The sequence below is a fragment of the Rhinatrema bivittatum genome, chromosome 3 (assembly GCF_901001135.1).
Source record: "Rhinatrema bivittatum chromosome 3, aRhiBiv1.1, whole genome shotgun sequence".
Taxonomy (NCBI): domain Eukaryota; kingdom Metazoa; phylum Chordata; class Amphibia; order Gymnophiona; family Rhinatrematidae; genus Rhinatrema; species Rhinatrema bivittatum.
This window is the reverse complement of record NC_042617.1, coordinates 563,294,574-563,310,102: the sequence shown is the minus strand read 5'-3', so window position 1 is coordinate 563,310,102 and position 15,529 is coordinate 563,294,574. Positions and strand designations below refer to the sequence as shown.

Below are 15,529 nucleotides of genomic sequence, written 5' to 3'. Positions count from 1 at the left end.
AACTCGAGGTGGGGTTTAGGTAAGAGTGTAGGGGGTTAGGGGCCACTTTGGCATTCAACGTGAGACGTCTTGTGAAGATTTGATGTCCTTCGGAGTGAGGAAACTCACCCAAACATGAGATTTGTGCAATGTGTTTTCTCTCTCTCTCTCGAAGGAGGTGAGGAAAACATACTTATCTGTGCCAGAAAGGAACTATTAGTATTTTAGTTCCTATTCTTTCTTCGTCTTTACTAGTATTTTGGCTATGAGTAGCAACAGAAGGTAGGTGTACAGAAGGCCTGTCCCCAGTGGAAAGAAAAAATGTCCAATGCAAGGCTGTGTGGGGAACTTCATCTGAACCATAACATTGGAACCTTGTTGAAACTAATATAGAAACATAGAAATGATGGCAGAAAAAGATCAATCAGCCCATCTAATCTGCCCAGCAAGCTTCCACACGTATTTTCCCATACCTATGTGTTTTATCAACCACCAACTTCAGGGCTCTTGTTGGTAACTGTTTGATTCAAATTTCCTGCCATCCCCTGTCATTGATGCAGAGAGTAATGTTGGAGTAATGTTGGATGGAAAATATGTCTATACCTGGAGTTTCCCAGTGAAGAAAGATACCATTTGCCACTTACTGGTCCAGGGACCACTCATGAAGATAAAGAATTGGCAGTGTTTGTCCATTATTTTCCCCTTGCCTGGTAAATAAGTGGCTTGGAGAATGAATACATGGGCTATTGCCTACTTCTATATTCAGATGGTTTCTATAAACAGGGAATATAACTAGTTCTCTCTCATTTATCAATATAGAACATAGCCACCTGATTACTGGCTTGGATTAAGATAATCTTGATGGACATTAGGTATTAGAAAGCTAAAAGAAGAAGTCATATTGCTCATAATTTGAGGAAATGGTGTTATATCATGTCATCTGGGGAGTCCAATGACCTTCTGCTTGAAGGCCTTGGCTGCATGCTCTCTAGCCCAAGAGTGATGCATTCATAGTTAGGATAGCTTGGAGAGGTACATGAGAAAGTGAATGATCATCAGATTGTCCTTTACAAGGCACCAAGATAGAAATAACCAAGAAACCCAAGAACTCTCTACCTGGTGGTGTTGGCTTTCTGAAACTTTCTGGATTTTAGCATCCACAGGAGCTATCATGTAATGTGGCCATAGGGACACTGGGTACAGTTGAAGCTATATAACCGAGAATTCACAGGATTTTGCAACCTGTGAGATTATATGGCTGTGGAAAACCTCACCCACTGACAATATCAAATTATTTATGCTGTTGATGGGGGAAGAAAACATCTGTTGAGTATTTAACAGGGCTCCTATGAAATCCAACTGGAGTGATGGGTACACATTTTATTTAGGGAAATTGATGATAAATACTAGTTGCTCCAGGAGTTAAACTACTAAATGTATAGCTTCCATTGTTGTAGAGCATGAATTACTCCTGATTAGAAAATCATCTAGATATGGAAATAGTGCACCCATGCCTTTGAAGATGGGCCTCAGCAACCGCTACACAATTTCAGAAGCCACAAGGGGCTGGATGAAAGGTCAAAGTGTAGTAATCTGTATTGAAGACGGTAAAATCTGAGGATAAATCTGAAGAATTGTCTGTGATTTGGGTATATCATGTGTGTAAAGGTGTCTGTCGGGTCTAGAAAGCAAAGCTAATCTTCCTCATCTATCAGGTACAAGATCATGGGCAATGGGACCATCTCAAATTTTTCTTTGCAAAGAAATTTATTAATACTCTGAGGTCCAAGATGGGAAGAGACACTCAGTTTTTTGGGGGAATTGGGAAGTATTTGGAATACAAATTCCTTACCCTTTCCTGGATGGAATATGCATCATTGGTTTAGTGTGGAGTAGAGAAATTGTTTTTTTCTTTTTAACTTAATCTTTATGTGGACTTTGACCAGGAAATTTTCTTGAGGGATGAACTAGAGAAATATTTTAGAAGTCATAGTCTGTATCCTTCTTGGATTATGTGAAGAATCAAACAGTCTGTAGTAATTTGAGGCTACTGGTTCTTAAAAAATACGGTTAGTCTTCCCCCCTAGAGGAATTTCCTTTTGCTCTAAGATTGGGACACTGGCAAAGGTCTCAGTAAGGAGTCAAGACTTGATTGGAAAAGTTAAATCAGGTCTCTTTTCTTTTCGGCCATAAGGCCTAAATCTCCAAGACTCTTTTGTGGAAAAAGACCTGCCCCTTTTGGGAAGAAGGTTAGATCATCTAATTACTTTGGGAATGGTCTGATGTTTCAGTGGAGACTGTCTGCAGTGTGGAACAATAGTCATTTATGGAGGTCCCCTGCCTCCTTAACTTCCAAACAAAATGTCATCTGTGGACAAGACATTGGCCAATCCATCATGTACATCCTTCCTTACAGCTGAAGCTGAAAGTCAGGCCAGTCTACATGCTTCTATGATAAAGGCTAAACCTCTAATTTAAATGTCAAAGACAATATATGCAGATCACACTAGATGTTTACCACATATGTTACCTGCAGTTAGACCAAGAAATTAATCCTCCTTATAAGTAGGAAGGATGTTAGTATTTTTGAAGCTGTTCTATGATAGAGCACATATAATATATCATAAAAAGTTGGTAAGATATGTAAGCAGACAGCATGGTATTTTGAAAATTTCCTGCTAAAGAGATCCAATATTTGTGACTCTATTCCTCAGAGAAGTAATGAATGAGTTCTTGATATTTTAGATTATTTTTTTAAGAGCAGTCTCTACAACTACCGAATGGTGGAGTAATTGATTCTTCAATAACAGAGCTGCTTGTGCTTGCACTATTTTTTTTTATCAAGCTTTTTATCCACTGGGCTGGTGGGGTCACCCAGATTTTCATTTATATTCCTTCAGTATTTGATGTACCAAAACTACTACTGTATTCTTAGAAATGCAGCATTAAGATACTTTACTACACTAGGTGCTCTAGATTCACCTTCTTCCTGTAAACGGAAGGGAACAGCTTGCAAAGTCTTTTTGTCAAAGACAGGGAAGATAGGTCCTCTGGAAGGGATATGCTCCAGCTGGATGAGGCGATGGGACAATGGTAAAGCTGGGGGAGTCATTTATATCTAAATCTGACTCTACAGATAGACAGTCAGACTCAGGCAGGGGAGGGGGAAACATGAGGCAATGTGGAGTGGTAAGGTGTGTGCCTATTTTAGGATTTGTTCCTAGGGTCAACCCTATAAGGAACTGCAGAAAAAAACCTCTCTTTCAGAAATTGAATAACTTCTATGGGTAATAGACAATGCCATGGTGCTGGTCTATCAGCACCAAAGACTGCTATTAATTTATTAAATGGATTCCAGCTTAGTGACAGACATCAAAGTGGAAAGTAACAGAGCAATTTGCAAAATTTGCATAATATATAAATAGATACAGAGTCAGAACGTTATGTAAATGTTTTTGTCTAAATCTTTCAAATATAACCACAGTGAACAGAAGAACCTGTTGAAGATAGTAATTCCTACAGCACAACAAACAGACAGTGCTCTCATATGAGCAGGGGTTGAGAAGTAAATTTAGAGGTATGGAAGACATTACTGACTCCTCTTAAGAGTCCCCATTGATGCTGAGTGATAGACTTTCATAACATTATTTTCATTTCTGGTGTAATGTGCCAAAGGATTAGAATGCTGTTAAAGTATCGATACCAGAGCCTTGATAACTCTCACTCTTGCACTCAATCCCAAAGTTTTGTCCAAGGATATACGCAAAGAGTGGATGTCCTAAGAGGTATGTTTACCTTGCCTCAAACTTGACACCAAAGATGAGGCAGCAATCTTCAATCTCAAAAGCGAGTGAAGAGGAAGTTTTCGATGTTCATTTTTCTGATGTTGAGGGTTTCACAGGTTTCCTTCCCTGGTTCAGAATGCTCTGAAAGATGTCCTGGAATTATACAGTCTTCTAAGTTTTGTGTTCTTAGGAGACATTTTTTAACAAGTTAAAGAATTTAGGACTTCATGTTCAAACCCTAGATGGTATGGTGGAGATTGATGTACATTTTCAATTGCATGCAGGAAAACATTTAACACCATAGCTTTGTTATTAGCCATCAAAGGAAAAATGGAGTTTGCCAAATTAAAAGTGAAAAAATGTTAGGGTCTGATAAAGACCTCAAGCTCTCTGCAGACAAAGCCAAAGTATGAAAACAATAAAATTAAAAAAAGACATAATTAGTGACATGCTGGGTCAGACCAAGAGTCTACTGAAGCCTGCATCCCATCTTTGACAATGGCCAAGCCAGACATCTAGAAGTACCTAGTAGATCCCAAAGAGTAGATCAATTTCTTGTTATCCACTCCAATGGATAAACAGTGGTTTCCAGAAGTCCAGCCAGCTAATAACCGTTCATGGATTTTTTCCAAACCTCTCAAATTCAGCTCTGGCAACAAATTCCATCACTTAAATGTGCATTGAGTGAAAAAAAACCCAAAAACACTTCCTTCAAGTTGCAATAAATCTACTTCTCATTAGTTTTACCAAGTGTCCCCTACCCAGAGGCCATCCTGCAACTGAAGTGAAGTTTTCTGAGTAGGAATTTGCATCAGTTGTGCTCCATGAAAAATACTGACTGAAGGGGTCTTGCTGTGCACAGCTTTGTGGAGCAGGCTGCACATGAGCAGAAAGACTTTCCAGGCTATTCTAGATCTAGCTAATAAACATTCCATTCTCAGCACAGGATATCATCCACATGTGACAGATTTTATCCTGTTTATCCATGGGGAAGAGGAATTAGAGAGCCAGGGTAATCATCTTGAACTTTTTCATCATTTGGAATTTGCTCAAGGTCCTTAAGCCTAGATACGACAGAATCCTCCAGATTTCTTGGAGCCCAGGAAATACCGGGCATAAAATGCTCACCCACTCTTCTATGATGCATCAGGTTTGACTACTTTGGTTGCAAGAGGCACATTTTCAACATGAGCTGGTTCTGGTGTATGGTGAGCTTTAAGACTCTTGAGTGGGTAATTTGGAGATTCTCAACAGATGCAATCTGTAGTCTTCCTTCATGATCTGGAGAACTCATGGCTTTGCTGGCAGAGAACCTGCCCTTAGAGCTATGAATCATCCCCAAGAACCTTGTGCCTCAAACACCAAGAAAAGGATCGTTGTAGGCTTTGTCCTGACCATTTGGAACTCCCTATCCTTGCATATCAGAACTGCCCCAGACCTCATTAAGAACATAAGAATATGCCATACTGGGTCAGACCAAGGGTCCATCAAGCCCAGCATCCTGTTTCCAACAATGGCCAATCCAGGCCATAAGAACCTGGCAAGTACCCAAAAACTAAGTCTATTCCATGTTACCATTGCTAATGGCAGTCTCTATTCTCTAAGTGAACTTAATAGCAGGTAATGGACTTTTCCTCCAAGAATTTATCCAATCCTTTTTTAAACACAGCTATACTAAGTGCACTAACTACATCCCCTGCCAACAAATTCCAGAGTTTAATTGTGCGTTGAGTAAAAAAGAATTTTCTCCGATTAGTTTTAAATGTGCCCCATGCTAACTTCATGGAGTGCTAACTTCATGGAGTGTCTTTCTATTATCCGAAAGAGTAAATAACCGATTCACATCCCCGTTCTAGACCTCTCATGATTTTAAACATCTCTATCATAACCCCCCTCAGCCGTCTCTTCTCCAAGCTGAAAAGTCCTAACCTCTTTAGTCTTTCCTCCTAGGGGAGCTGTTCCATTCCCCTTATCATTTTGGTAGACCTTCTCTGTACCTTCTCTATCGCAATTATATCTTTTTTGAGATGCAGCGACCAGAATTGTACACAGTATTCAAGGTGCGGTTTCACCATGTAGCGATACAGAGGCATTATGATATTTTCCGTTTTATTCACCATTCCCTTTCTAATAATTCCCAACATTCTGTTTGCTTTTTTGACTGCCGCAGCACACTGAACCGACGACATATTGTAGCACCTAATATGGAACCCAACATTGTGTAATTATAGCATGGGTTATTTTTCCCTATATGCATCACCTTGCACTTATCCACATTAAATTTCATCTGCCATTTGGATGCCCAATTTTCCAGTCTCACAAGGTCTTCCTGCAATTTATCACAATCTGCTTGTGATTTAACTACTCTGAACAATTTTGTATCATCTGCAAATTTGATTATCTCACTCGTCGTATTTCTTTCCAGATCATTTATAAATATATTGAAAAGTAAGGGTCCCAATACAGATCCCTGAGGCACTCCACTGCCCACTCCCTTCCACTGAGAAAACTGTCCATTTAATCCTACTCTCTGTTTTCTGTCTTTTAGCCAGTTTGCAATCCAAGAAAGGACATCGCCACCTATTCCATGACTTTTTGCTTTTCCTAGAAGCCTCTCATGAGGAACTTTGTCAAACACCTTCTGAAAATCCAAGTACACTACATCTACCGATTCACCTTTATCCACATGTTTATTAACTCCTTCAAAAAAGTGAAGCAGATAGGTGAGGCAAGACTTGCCTTGGGTAAAGCCATGCTGACTTTGTTCCATTAAACCATGTCTTTCTATATGTTCTGTGATTTTGATGTTTAGAACACTTTCCACTATTTTTCCTGGCACTGAAGTCAGGCTAACCAGTCTGTAGTTTCCCGGATCGCCCCTGGAGCCCTTCTTAAATATTGGGGTTACATTTGCTATCCTCCAGTCTTCAGGTACAATGGATGATTTTAATGATAGGTTTCAAATTTTTACTAATAGGTCTGAAATTTCATTTTTTAGTTCCTTCAGAACTCTGGGGTGTATACCATCCAGTCCAGGTGATTTACTACTCTTCAGTTTGTCAATCAGGTCTACCACATCTTCTAGGTTCACCGTAATTTGTTCTTTTTAAGTTGTAACTTTTTTATTGGTATCATATAGTGTCATACATGTCAGAATGCAATCAGTCACAATACCGTTACTCACAGCGAAAAGTAGATTAACTGAACATCATGACCAGAAGAACATGGAAATACCAATTTTTCCAACCATCCATATCTATTCCCCCCTCCCCCCTCCTGCACACAGTCACCATGTGAAATATCATACAAATAATAAAGAATATCAGTCCTATTGAAAAGAAAAGAATAATACAGACAAGTTGAAAAGTATATAGAATCAGATCCATCTTTAGCAGTCCCAAGTCTAAGAAAAACCCTACAAACACTCCTGTAGAAAGCATTGCAGCGGTAACACGTGGCACTATAGAAATCGAAAAACTGTTATACATCAAAACAATTATTGTGCGTCTCCACCATTTGGTTTAGCTATTTCAAACTTTCTTAGGTGTTGTCCATTGCACATAGTTATACCATATTTTGTGAAATTTAGCTAATGTTTTGTGTTTATGGGCCGTAATTTCCCCCAAGGTATGCATAACTCTCACCCTGTCATAGACATCCTGGATTGCTGGGGGTGACGTATCCCTCCATTTTTTGGCAATTGCTCCCCTGGCTGCAGTTACGACATATTTAATAAAAGCATTATGAAACTTAGAAAGCTGTGGGTTGTCTTTGTTCAGTAACGCCTGCGATGGCACAAGTGATATTGGCTCTCCAAGAACTGTTGTCAGCCAGCGAGCAATATCATCCCAGAAAGGTGTAATGCAGGGACACTGCCACCACATATGAAAGAAAGTTCCCGGTACCTGGCATAATCACCAACAAAACTCAGAGACATTGGCTCGTATGCGATGGAGCCTATCTGGGTCAAGTACCACCTGTATAGCATCTTATACCCATTTTCAATGTGAGAAGCAGATATAAGACCCTTACCCATTGAATAAGATAGGTGTTTCCAATCCTCCAATGGCCAATGTTCCTGAAGATCCTTTTCCCAAGCAATAACATGGGGAGCCTGGTCACTTAACCCTCCCATTAGCATAGCATATATACGAGCTATGTGTCCTCTCACCTTCGCAGCTTGTATGCATAAGGCTTCAAATGGTGTGATCCCCAGCGGGAGCTCTACTGTCATCTGATTGTGGGTTAGAAAATGCAATACCTGGAGATAAAAGTAATGATCCTTAGAATCAAGATGGAATCTCGCGGAGAGCGTTGGAAAGGACCGCACCCCTCCAGGATCCCACATGTCAGACACCTGCATGATGCCCCTAACTTTCCATCTTCTGGCGATATCAGAGTGTACTGCGTAACCAAAGGAGGTGTGGTGAAACAAGTGGGTGCTATGAAAACGTGTCCTCTGACCCACTAAGATCGACCGCCAAGTATTCCAAATGGTTATTGTCGCCTGGACAGTGGCAGGTAGCTTAGCAGAGGGAGTCCAGGTGGATCTCCTCTGCCACAGTAGTGCCGTGAGGGGGAGGTCTCCCACAATTGCCTGCTCTAATTGTACCCATGGCTTTTGGTGGGATTTATTATGCCACTCCACCGCCGCCTTTAGATGTGCAGCGCCTTGGTAACCCATAAGATTGGGCATGCCTAAGCCACCTTGTAACTTAGGAAGACATAAAATCTGCTTTCTGATCCTTGGTTTCTTCGCCCGCCACAGATATTTAAAAAATCGACTCTGCCATTTATCTAGAAATTTTTTGGGTATTACTATTGGTAGAGTTTGCAACAAATATAAAATCCTTGGCAGAATATTCATCTTTAGTACCGCTAAGCGACCCAACCAGGAGATGTGATAGCGATCCCACTCCTCCAGATCCTTGTAAATTCTGGCTAACAAGGGAAGGTAGTTAAGTTGAAAAAGATCCCTCGTACATCCTATGTAAATCCCCAAGTATTTTATTTTCTCTTTAGCCCACTTAAAGGGATGAGTCTTCCTGAGTTGGTCCACCATTACCGTCGGTACGATACATTAAGCAATTCAGATTTTTCCCAGTTTATTTTAAACCCCGAGATCTTGCTAAACGCCGAGATCTCGTCCATAATGGCCACTAAGGATGAGACAGGGTTAGTTATGGTAAATAAAATGTCAACTGCGAATAGAGAAAGTTTAGAGGAAAACGATCCAACCTTCACCCCCTGGATAGCTGAATTGGCCCTGATATGGTGCGTGAATGGCTCCAAAAAAAGAGCGAAAAGTAAGGGAGACAGAGGACACCCCTGGCGTGTGCCTCTACCCACAGAAAAAGGTTGAGAATACCCTCCATTAATCTTTAAGCAGGCTTTCGGGGCCTCATACAGCTTTTGTATCCAGCGTATAAAGCGATCCCCAAAGCGAAAACATCTCATAGTGTGGAATAAAAAGGGCCAATGTACATAGTCGAATGCTTTTTCAGCATCAAGCGCTAGTAACAGTAGAGGGGTATGGTGTTCACGAGCCCAGTCCATAAGACTTACTATTTTCCGAACATTATCGGAGGCCATCCGGCCAGGTATAAATCCTGATTGGTCAGGATGTATCAATTGCGGGAGCAGACTATTAAGCCTATTCACCAATATTTTCGCCAGTATTTTCATATCCAAGTTAATCAGTGAGATCGGGCGATAGGACCCGCACAAGGTGGGATCACGTCCCGGCTTAGCCAAAATTGTAACCCCTGCCAGATTAGCTGAGGAAGATAAGGACATATCCCCCTGAAGGGCATTAAAGAGCTTAACTAATAGTGGCGTAATTTGTATAGCAAATGTTTTGTAAAAGCCAGCCGTCAGGCCATCCAATCCCGGGGACTTTCCCACCTTTAAGCTTTTTATGGCCCAGGTGACTTCCGCTGGAGTCACATCCCGATCCAAAAACTCTTGATTATCAGGGAGTATGGTTGGAAGAGAGGAATGAGATAAGTAGTCTTCAATCTCTGGACTATTAATGGCTAGATCAGTAGCATACAATTCCGAGTAAAAACGTATAAAGCGTTGCCTAATTTCAGTGTTAGAGGTCAACATATCACCCTGTTCATCTTTTATTTTAATAATATTATTTTGCATTTGTTGGACTTTCAATTTTCTGGCTAACTGACGTCCCGCTTTGTTCCCTCCTTCATAATATTTTTGCTGCGTAAGAGTGAGTGTGTGCGCTATTTGGGCCGCTTCTAATTCCTCCAAGTGTGCCCTGAGTCTGTCCATTTCTCCCAGGATTGCCTCATCTCCGCTACTCTTATGTTGGAGACCCAGTTGTTGAAGGCGCTGTAGCGTTTCTGTTTTATCTTTGTTACGCTGCTTTTTCAAGAAGGAACCTCGGGCCACAAATTTCCCCCTGAGGACTGCTTTTAAACAGTCCCAAACTAACATAGGGGAAAGGCCGTCCTGGTCATTGAATGTCAGATATTCCCTGATCTCCTCCTGCATCAGCAACACAAAATCAGCCTCCTCTAGTAGACTCTCGTTCAGCCTCCAGAACCGCTGCCCCCTGTCATAGGAATTTAGTTCCAACTGGATAGTGATCGGGCTATGATCTGACCAAGTAATGAGGTCTATTTGTGGGTTTTTAACTTGATTGACACAGCTTTTAGCTATGAGGAATAGATCAATTCTGGAGTAAGAACAGTGAGCTCTCGAGTAAAACGAGAAGTCTCTACCCCTGGGGTTCCATATGCGCCACACATCCAGGAGATTTAAATGAGTCAAGAATGTTTTAAAGAGTTTACGGTCTTTCTGAGACGTGTAAGCAAAACCCTTAGAATTATCTAGAAGGGGATTTAGAGTGATGTTAAAATCACCCCCCACTATCACGTGACCTTCCGCATGCTTGTCTATCAAGGTACGAATACGACTTAGGTATGTACCCTGCCCACTGTTCGGTACATATACATTAACAAGTGTATATTTCTCCCCGCCCATCACAATAATGAGTATGAGGTATCTCCCCTCTGGATCTTCGTACCTGGTTACCTCTTCATACATTACATCTTTGTGAATTAAGACTCCTACCCCCAAATATTTATGGCTTAATGGGCGGGGCACCCAATACTGAGCCGGGTAAGACGGATGTCTAAGGAGGTATTCATGACGCCTCTTTAGGTAGGTCTCCTGAATGAAGGCAACTGAAACCTGGTGTCCAATCAAGTCTGCATATAAACAATGCCGCTTATACGGGGAATTTAATCCCTTTGCATTGATAGATAAGTAATTGATGACCACCATGTTTTACAATGTCAGGTAACTATGAGAAGTCCGAGCCTGCACATTCCATATGCGCGGGACATCATGTACACTGGGCTCTAGTGTGGACTGACTCTGTGCCCAAGTGTTTCTAGGTATGTCTGTGTTTAGCAGTAAGAATCTGTGACCTGTGCAAGAACCCCCAATTCCCATTCCCCATCCCCCCTCCCGCTTTACCAGTTTCCCCTCTTGTTGGACCATCGCCCCCGTCCAACCTAAGACCAGAATGGAGGAATTTGTCATCTCAGGGTGACTGCCCCACCATCTCCAACCAACTATTGTGAAGCCAGCTAGTAACGCTAAGCTGGCTTTAATTGCTGAAATTCCCTCAGAACTAATTAGCTGTAGCAAAAAACAACTCTGTAGCTACAGGAAGCAAGAAACAACAGTGTACCAAAACTATAAAATTATTCCCAACATGAGTAAAAAACTATGCAAACCAGCACTAGGCAATATGCCGCTCCAAACGAAGTGGAACTCTTTCCAGAAAGGATATCAAAAGTTTCATGTTTGGTCCCTTTGTGTTAATGAGGAGTCTGTTTGGCGCCTCAGTCTTTTGTCTCCTTTATTTACTCTCTGCCATTTCGGATACTCCTCTCTGCGGCTGTGAGGTTTGGGCGCCATTTGCAATTGATCAAAACCAGCAAATCCAGCGTTGTGCAAGAGGGTCGCAGCTTCCGAAAGATTTCGCACCCGGTGAGACTCGCCCTTTACCGAGAAACTCATCCCAAATGGGAATAGCCAGCGATATCGAATATTTTCAGCTCGTAGTCGATCTGTGACCGGTTTCATCTCCTGCCGCCGTCTGACAGTGATGGGTGAAAGATCCGCAAAGATCATAATGGCCGTGCCCTTCCAAAGCCACGTGGCTTGCTTTCTCGCTATGATCATTAGCTTTTCTTTCTGGGCAAAATCATGAAAGCAGGCCAATATATCTTTGGGCTTGTTAGCCACGTTAGGTCCCAGAACCCGGTGATCACGGTCAATTTTAATATCCCCTCCGACTGTGTCACTAATCTGAGTCATTTCTGAAGTCAACAGCAGCTCGCAGATCTGTTTTACGACCGCGACGCAGTCTTGGTTTTCTACCGACTCCGGCACTCCCCGGAATCGCAGATTATGGCGTCTAGAGCAGTTCTCTAAATCTTCCATTTTATCATGGAGCCGTTCCATTTCTTCTCGAAATTGTTTATTTTGGTCACGGAGGCCTTTGATATGTTCGCTGTTAGCGTCAACCCGGGTTTCCGTTTCAAAAATCCGACGGCCATGATCCGCAAGGTCACCTTTTAACTCTTCTATGGATTCCATAATATTTTGCGTTTTGGTGGTCAGCTCATTTTTGAGATCCGCAAACCACAGCTTCATTTCCGATTTAGTCGGCAGGTCTCCCTCAGCCAGTTTATCAGCCAAGGCTTCCTGCCCCATCGTCCTCGGCTAATCGGGGGTCGGCAGCCGCCATGTTATCCGCCACTTGCTGGTTCCCGTCGCAGTCTTGCTTCTGGTACGAATACTTTTTAAAGTCCACAGCTTTGCGTCTCGTTGACATCAGTACATGCAGGTATGAGACCGCCGATGTTTTAAGATAGAAAAATGTAGCTGATGCGTACGATATTCTGAGGATTATAGTAGGAGTTGGAGGAGCTCTAGTTTTAGGCAGCCATCCCTTGCTATGACGTCACTTCCTCCCAGGTTCACCGTAATTTGATTCAGTCCATCTGAATCATTACCCGTGAAAACCTTCTCCATTACGGGTACCTCCCCAACATCCTCTTCAGTAAACTCCGAAGCAAAGAAATTATTTAATCTTTCCGCGATGGCCTTATCTTCTCTAAGTGCCCCTTTAACCCCTCTATCATCTAACGGTCCAACTGACTCCCTCACAGGCTTTCTGCTTCAGATATATTTAAAAAGGTTTTTACTGTGAGTTTTTGCCTCTACGGCCAACTTCTTTTCAAATTCTCTCTTAGCCTGTCTTATCAATGTCTTACATTTAACTTGCCAACGTTTATGCTTATTCTATTTTCTTCTGCTGGATCCTTCTTCCAATTTTTGAATGAAGATCTTTTGGCTAAAATAGCTTCTTTCACCTCCCTTTTTAACCATGCCGGTAATTGTTTTGCCTTCTTTCCATCTTTCTTATTGTGTGGAATACATCTGGACTGTGCTTCTAGAATGGTATTTTTTTTTTTTTTAACAATGACCATGCCTCTTGGACATTTTTTTTTACTTTTGTAGCTGCTCCTTTCAGTTTTTTTCTAACAATTTTTCTCATTTTATCAAAGTTTCCCTCCTTACTTTCTGGAAAATGGTCAAAACTTGTCTGTTCAAGGCAGGTTTTGGCACTAGCCCATAACAACTGCATACTGACCTCAGACATATTAGTCCATGTTGGACTAGCTGAAAAACCCTTATACTGCTTCACAAGATACCAATCCAATCACTCTAACTAAGCCTCTTTCTTCTGAAGCAAACTATCCCACCCTCTTGACCCTAAAAATATGAAAACCTGAAATGCGTTTCTTTTTCTGCAAAATGCTCATGAAATTCCAAAATACTGTCTGCTGATATTATTGTAGCGCATTATACCAAACTTATGTTTTGATGAAACTGTATCCAAACCTTTTCTGAAAGTGTGATGAAAATTTGATGTAACTCACTTCAAACTCCTTTTGTTGGAAAAGTGTTTCCAAAACAATCAGATGACAATAACTTGAACCGAGGCAGCGGGCAATCAGATCTCTTTTATACATATTTATTAGGGATATTCTGAAAACCCAACCGGCCAGAGGCCGTTGAAGACCCAAGTGCCCCCCCAACCCCATTTTTATAGGAGAGGTTTCACTGCACTTATACACTACTGCTTTGTCTTGCTAGTAATTTTCTATCAGTTACAATCAAAACCCGGAAGCCACACACTTGATTCTACATAGAATATTGCTTGGCCACTAAAACTGTACTAGAGTGTGTTCTTTCTCTTTACACTCAAAATTTTCTAGTAACTGGAGAGGAGTCAGAATTAGGTATTAGTAATTCCTAAATTTGGATAGTTGAATGGTTGCCTAGTTCTGGCAGTTGAACCTCCTCTTCAGGGTCTGCGAGAGAGTAGTAAGTAGATCCTTTCAGTTATACTGGAAGGGACAACTCTTTTAGATGTTCGGAATGTGTTACAGAAAACAGAGAATGTTTAACTTAATTTCTCAATTGTGTAATTTTCACAAAGGAATTTATTTATTTATTTATTTAAAGGCTTTTATATACCGACGAACGTTGGGAACATCTCGTCGGTTTACAGAGAACAGAAATTTAGCAACAGGCTTTACAATTATCACATGATTAAATGAGGAACAGTTAAAACAGTTAGAACAGTTAAAACAGGAATCTAATCTAAACTGAGAGAACATGATAAAGAAGTGGATGGACAAGTTTCTTTATTAGTTTCTCAACTTTCTACCTTGCAGGCCTCTGGTATGGCTCATATAAAAGGACAATTTACATCTTTGTAACAAACTGGAGCTATTGGAGAATTTGACTAGATCTAGAAACATGTAAGTGTTACATTTTCCCATAATTAGGCTTATATCGGCACAATGGTTGTTTAAAAGAAATGTGAGAAAAGAATTAAAGATCTCCAAAGAGAAAGATATAGCCCTTGCTAGAATTTTTTACATTCCAACAATGAAACAAATGATTAATGTAGTAGAAGGTAATTTGGAAACTATCACCTATACAGAAGGTTTGGATTTATCTGCTTTCCTAGAAACTTAGAAATTTAATTCTGTCAAATGCCACTGTCATGGTCACCCTTTGCTCAGAAACAGATAAAGATTTGATTCTTAAATATACTGTGCATGCCAACATAAATCTTTATATGCTTAAAAACATTAAAATGTTCTAACCATTTACCTTAGTCATTCATAATATTTTCCAGGTGAATGGGAAGGCAGCAGTAACATTTGCCACAAATACCATAGAAATTATGATAAAATGTCTTAATCTTAGAGTACAACAGTTTATACTTGGTACTCCATGGCAAGGAATACACAGAGTTGGAAATTAGCAGCAAGGAAATATGAGAGATGATGTTATGAATAGGGATTAGAAGTTGCAAATGTGTTTTAATTCATATTTTAAATTGGTTCTTTGCTGGCCAGTTTTATATGAAGGCTACATAAACAATACACATTACTAGACAGTGAAAGAGCTAACACCCCTCCCTTTCTCTCCCCGTCCACCCCCACCTTTCCTTTTACCTGAACTGTCAATGCTTGTATTGCTTTGAAGGGCTCCTCCCCAGGGCCACCTGTTTAGCTTTTGCCTTGACTTCTGGCTCCTCTCCATGGTGCGTCTTACAACAGCTTCATGCCGTTCCTTCAGGAAAAATCAGAATTAGGTTATCAACATGTCTGATTACACTGATCCCAAGGGCTGATGTATTGTTTTCC

The 15,529-nt window shown here is 41.0% G+C and overlaps 1 protein-coding gene across 6 annotated transcripts in view; it reads right to left on the bottom strand.

Moving 5' to 3' along the window:
• The window catches only part of MAP7 (microtubule associated protein 7), a 297,916-nt gene that overhangs the window by 123,705 nt on the left and 158,682 nt on the right, over positions 1 to 15,529 (bottom strand). For all 6 annotated transcript variants that reach the window (XM_029596499.1, XM_029596495.1, XM_029596493.1 and 3 more), the window contains exon 5: positions 15,338 to 15,455. In XM_029596499.1, the coding sequence (XP_029452359.1) occupies positions 15,338 to 15,455 (118 nt within the window). The remainder of the gene's footprint in view (positions 1 to 15,337; positions 15,456 to 15,529) is intronic.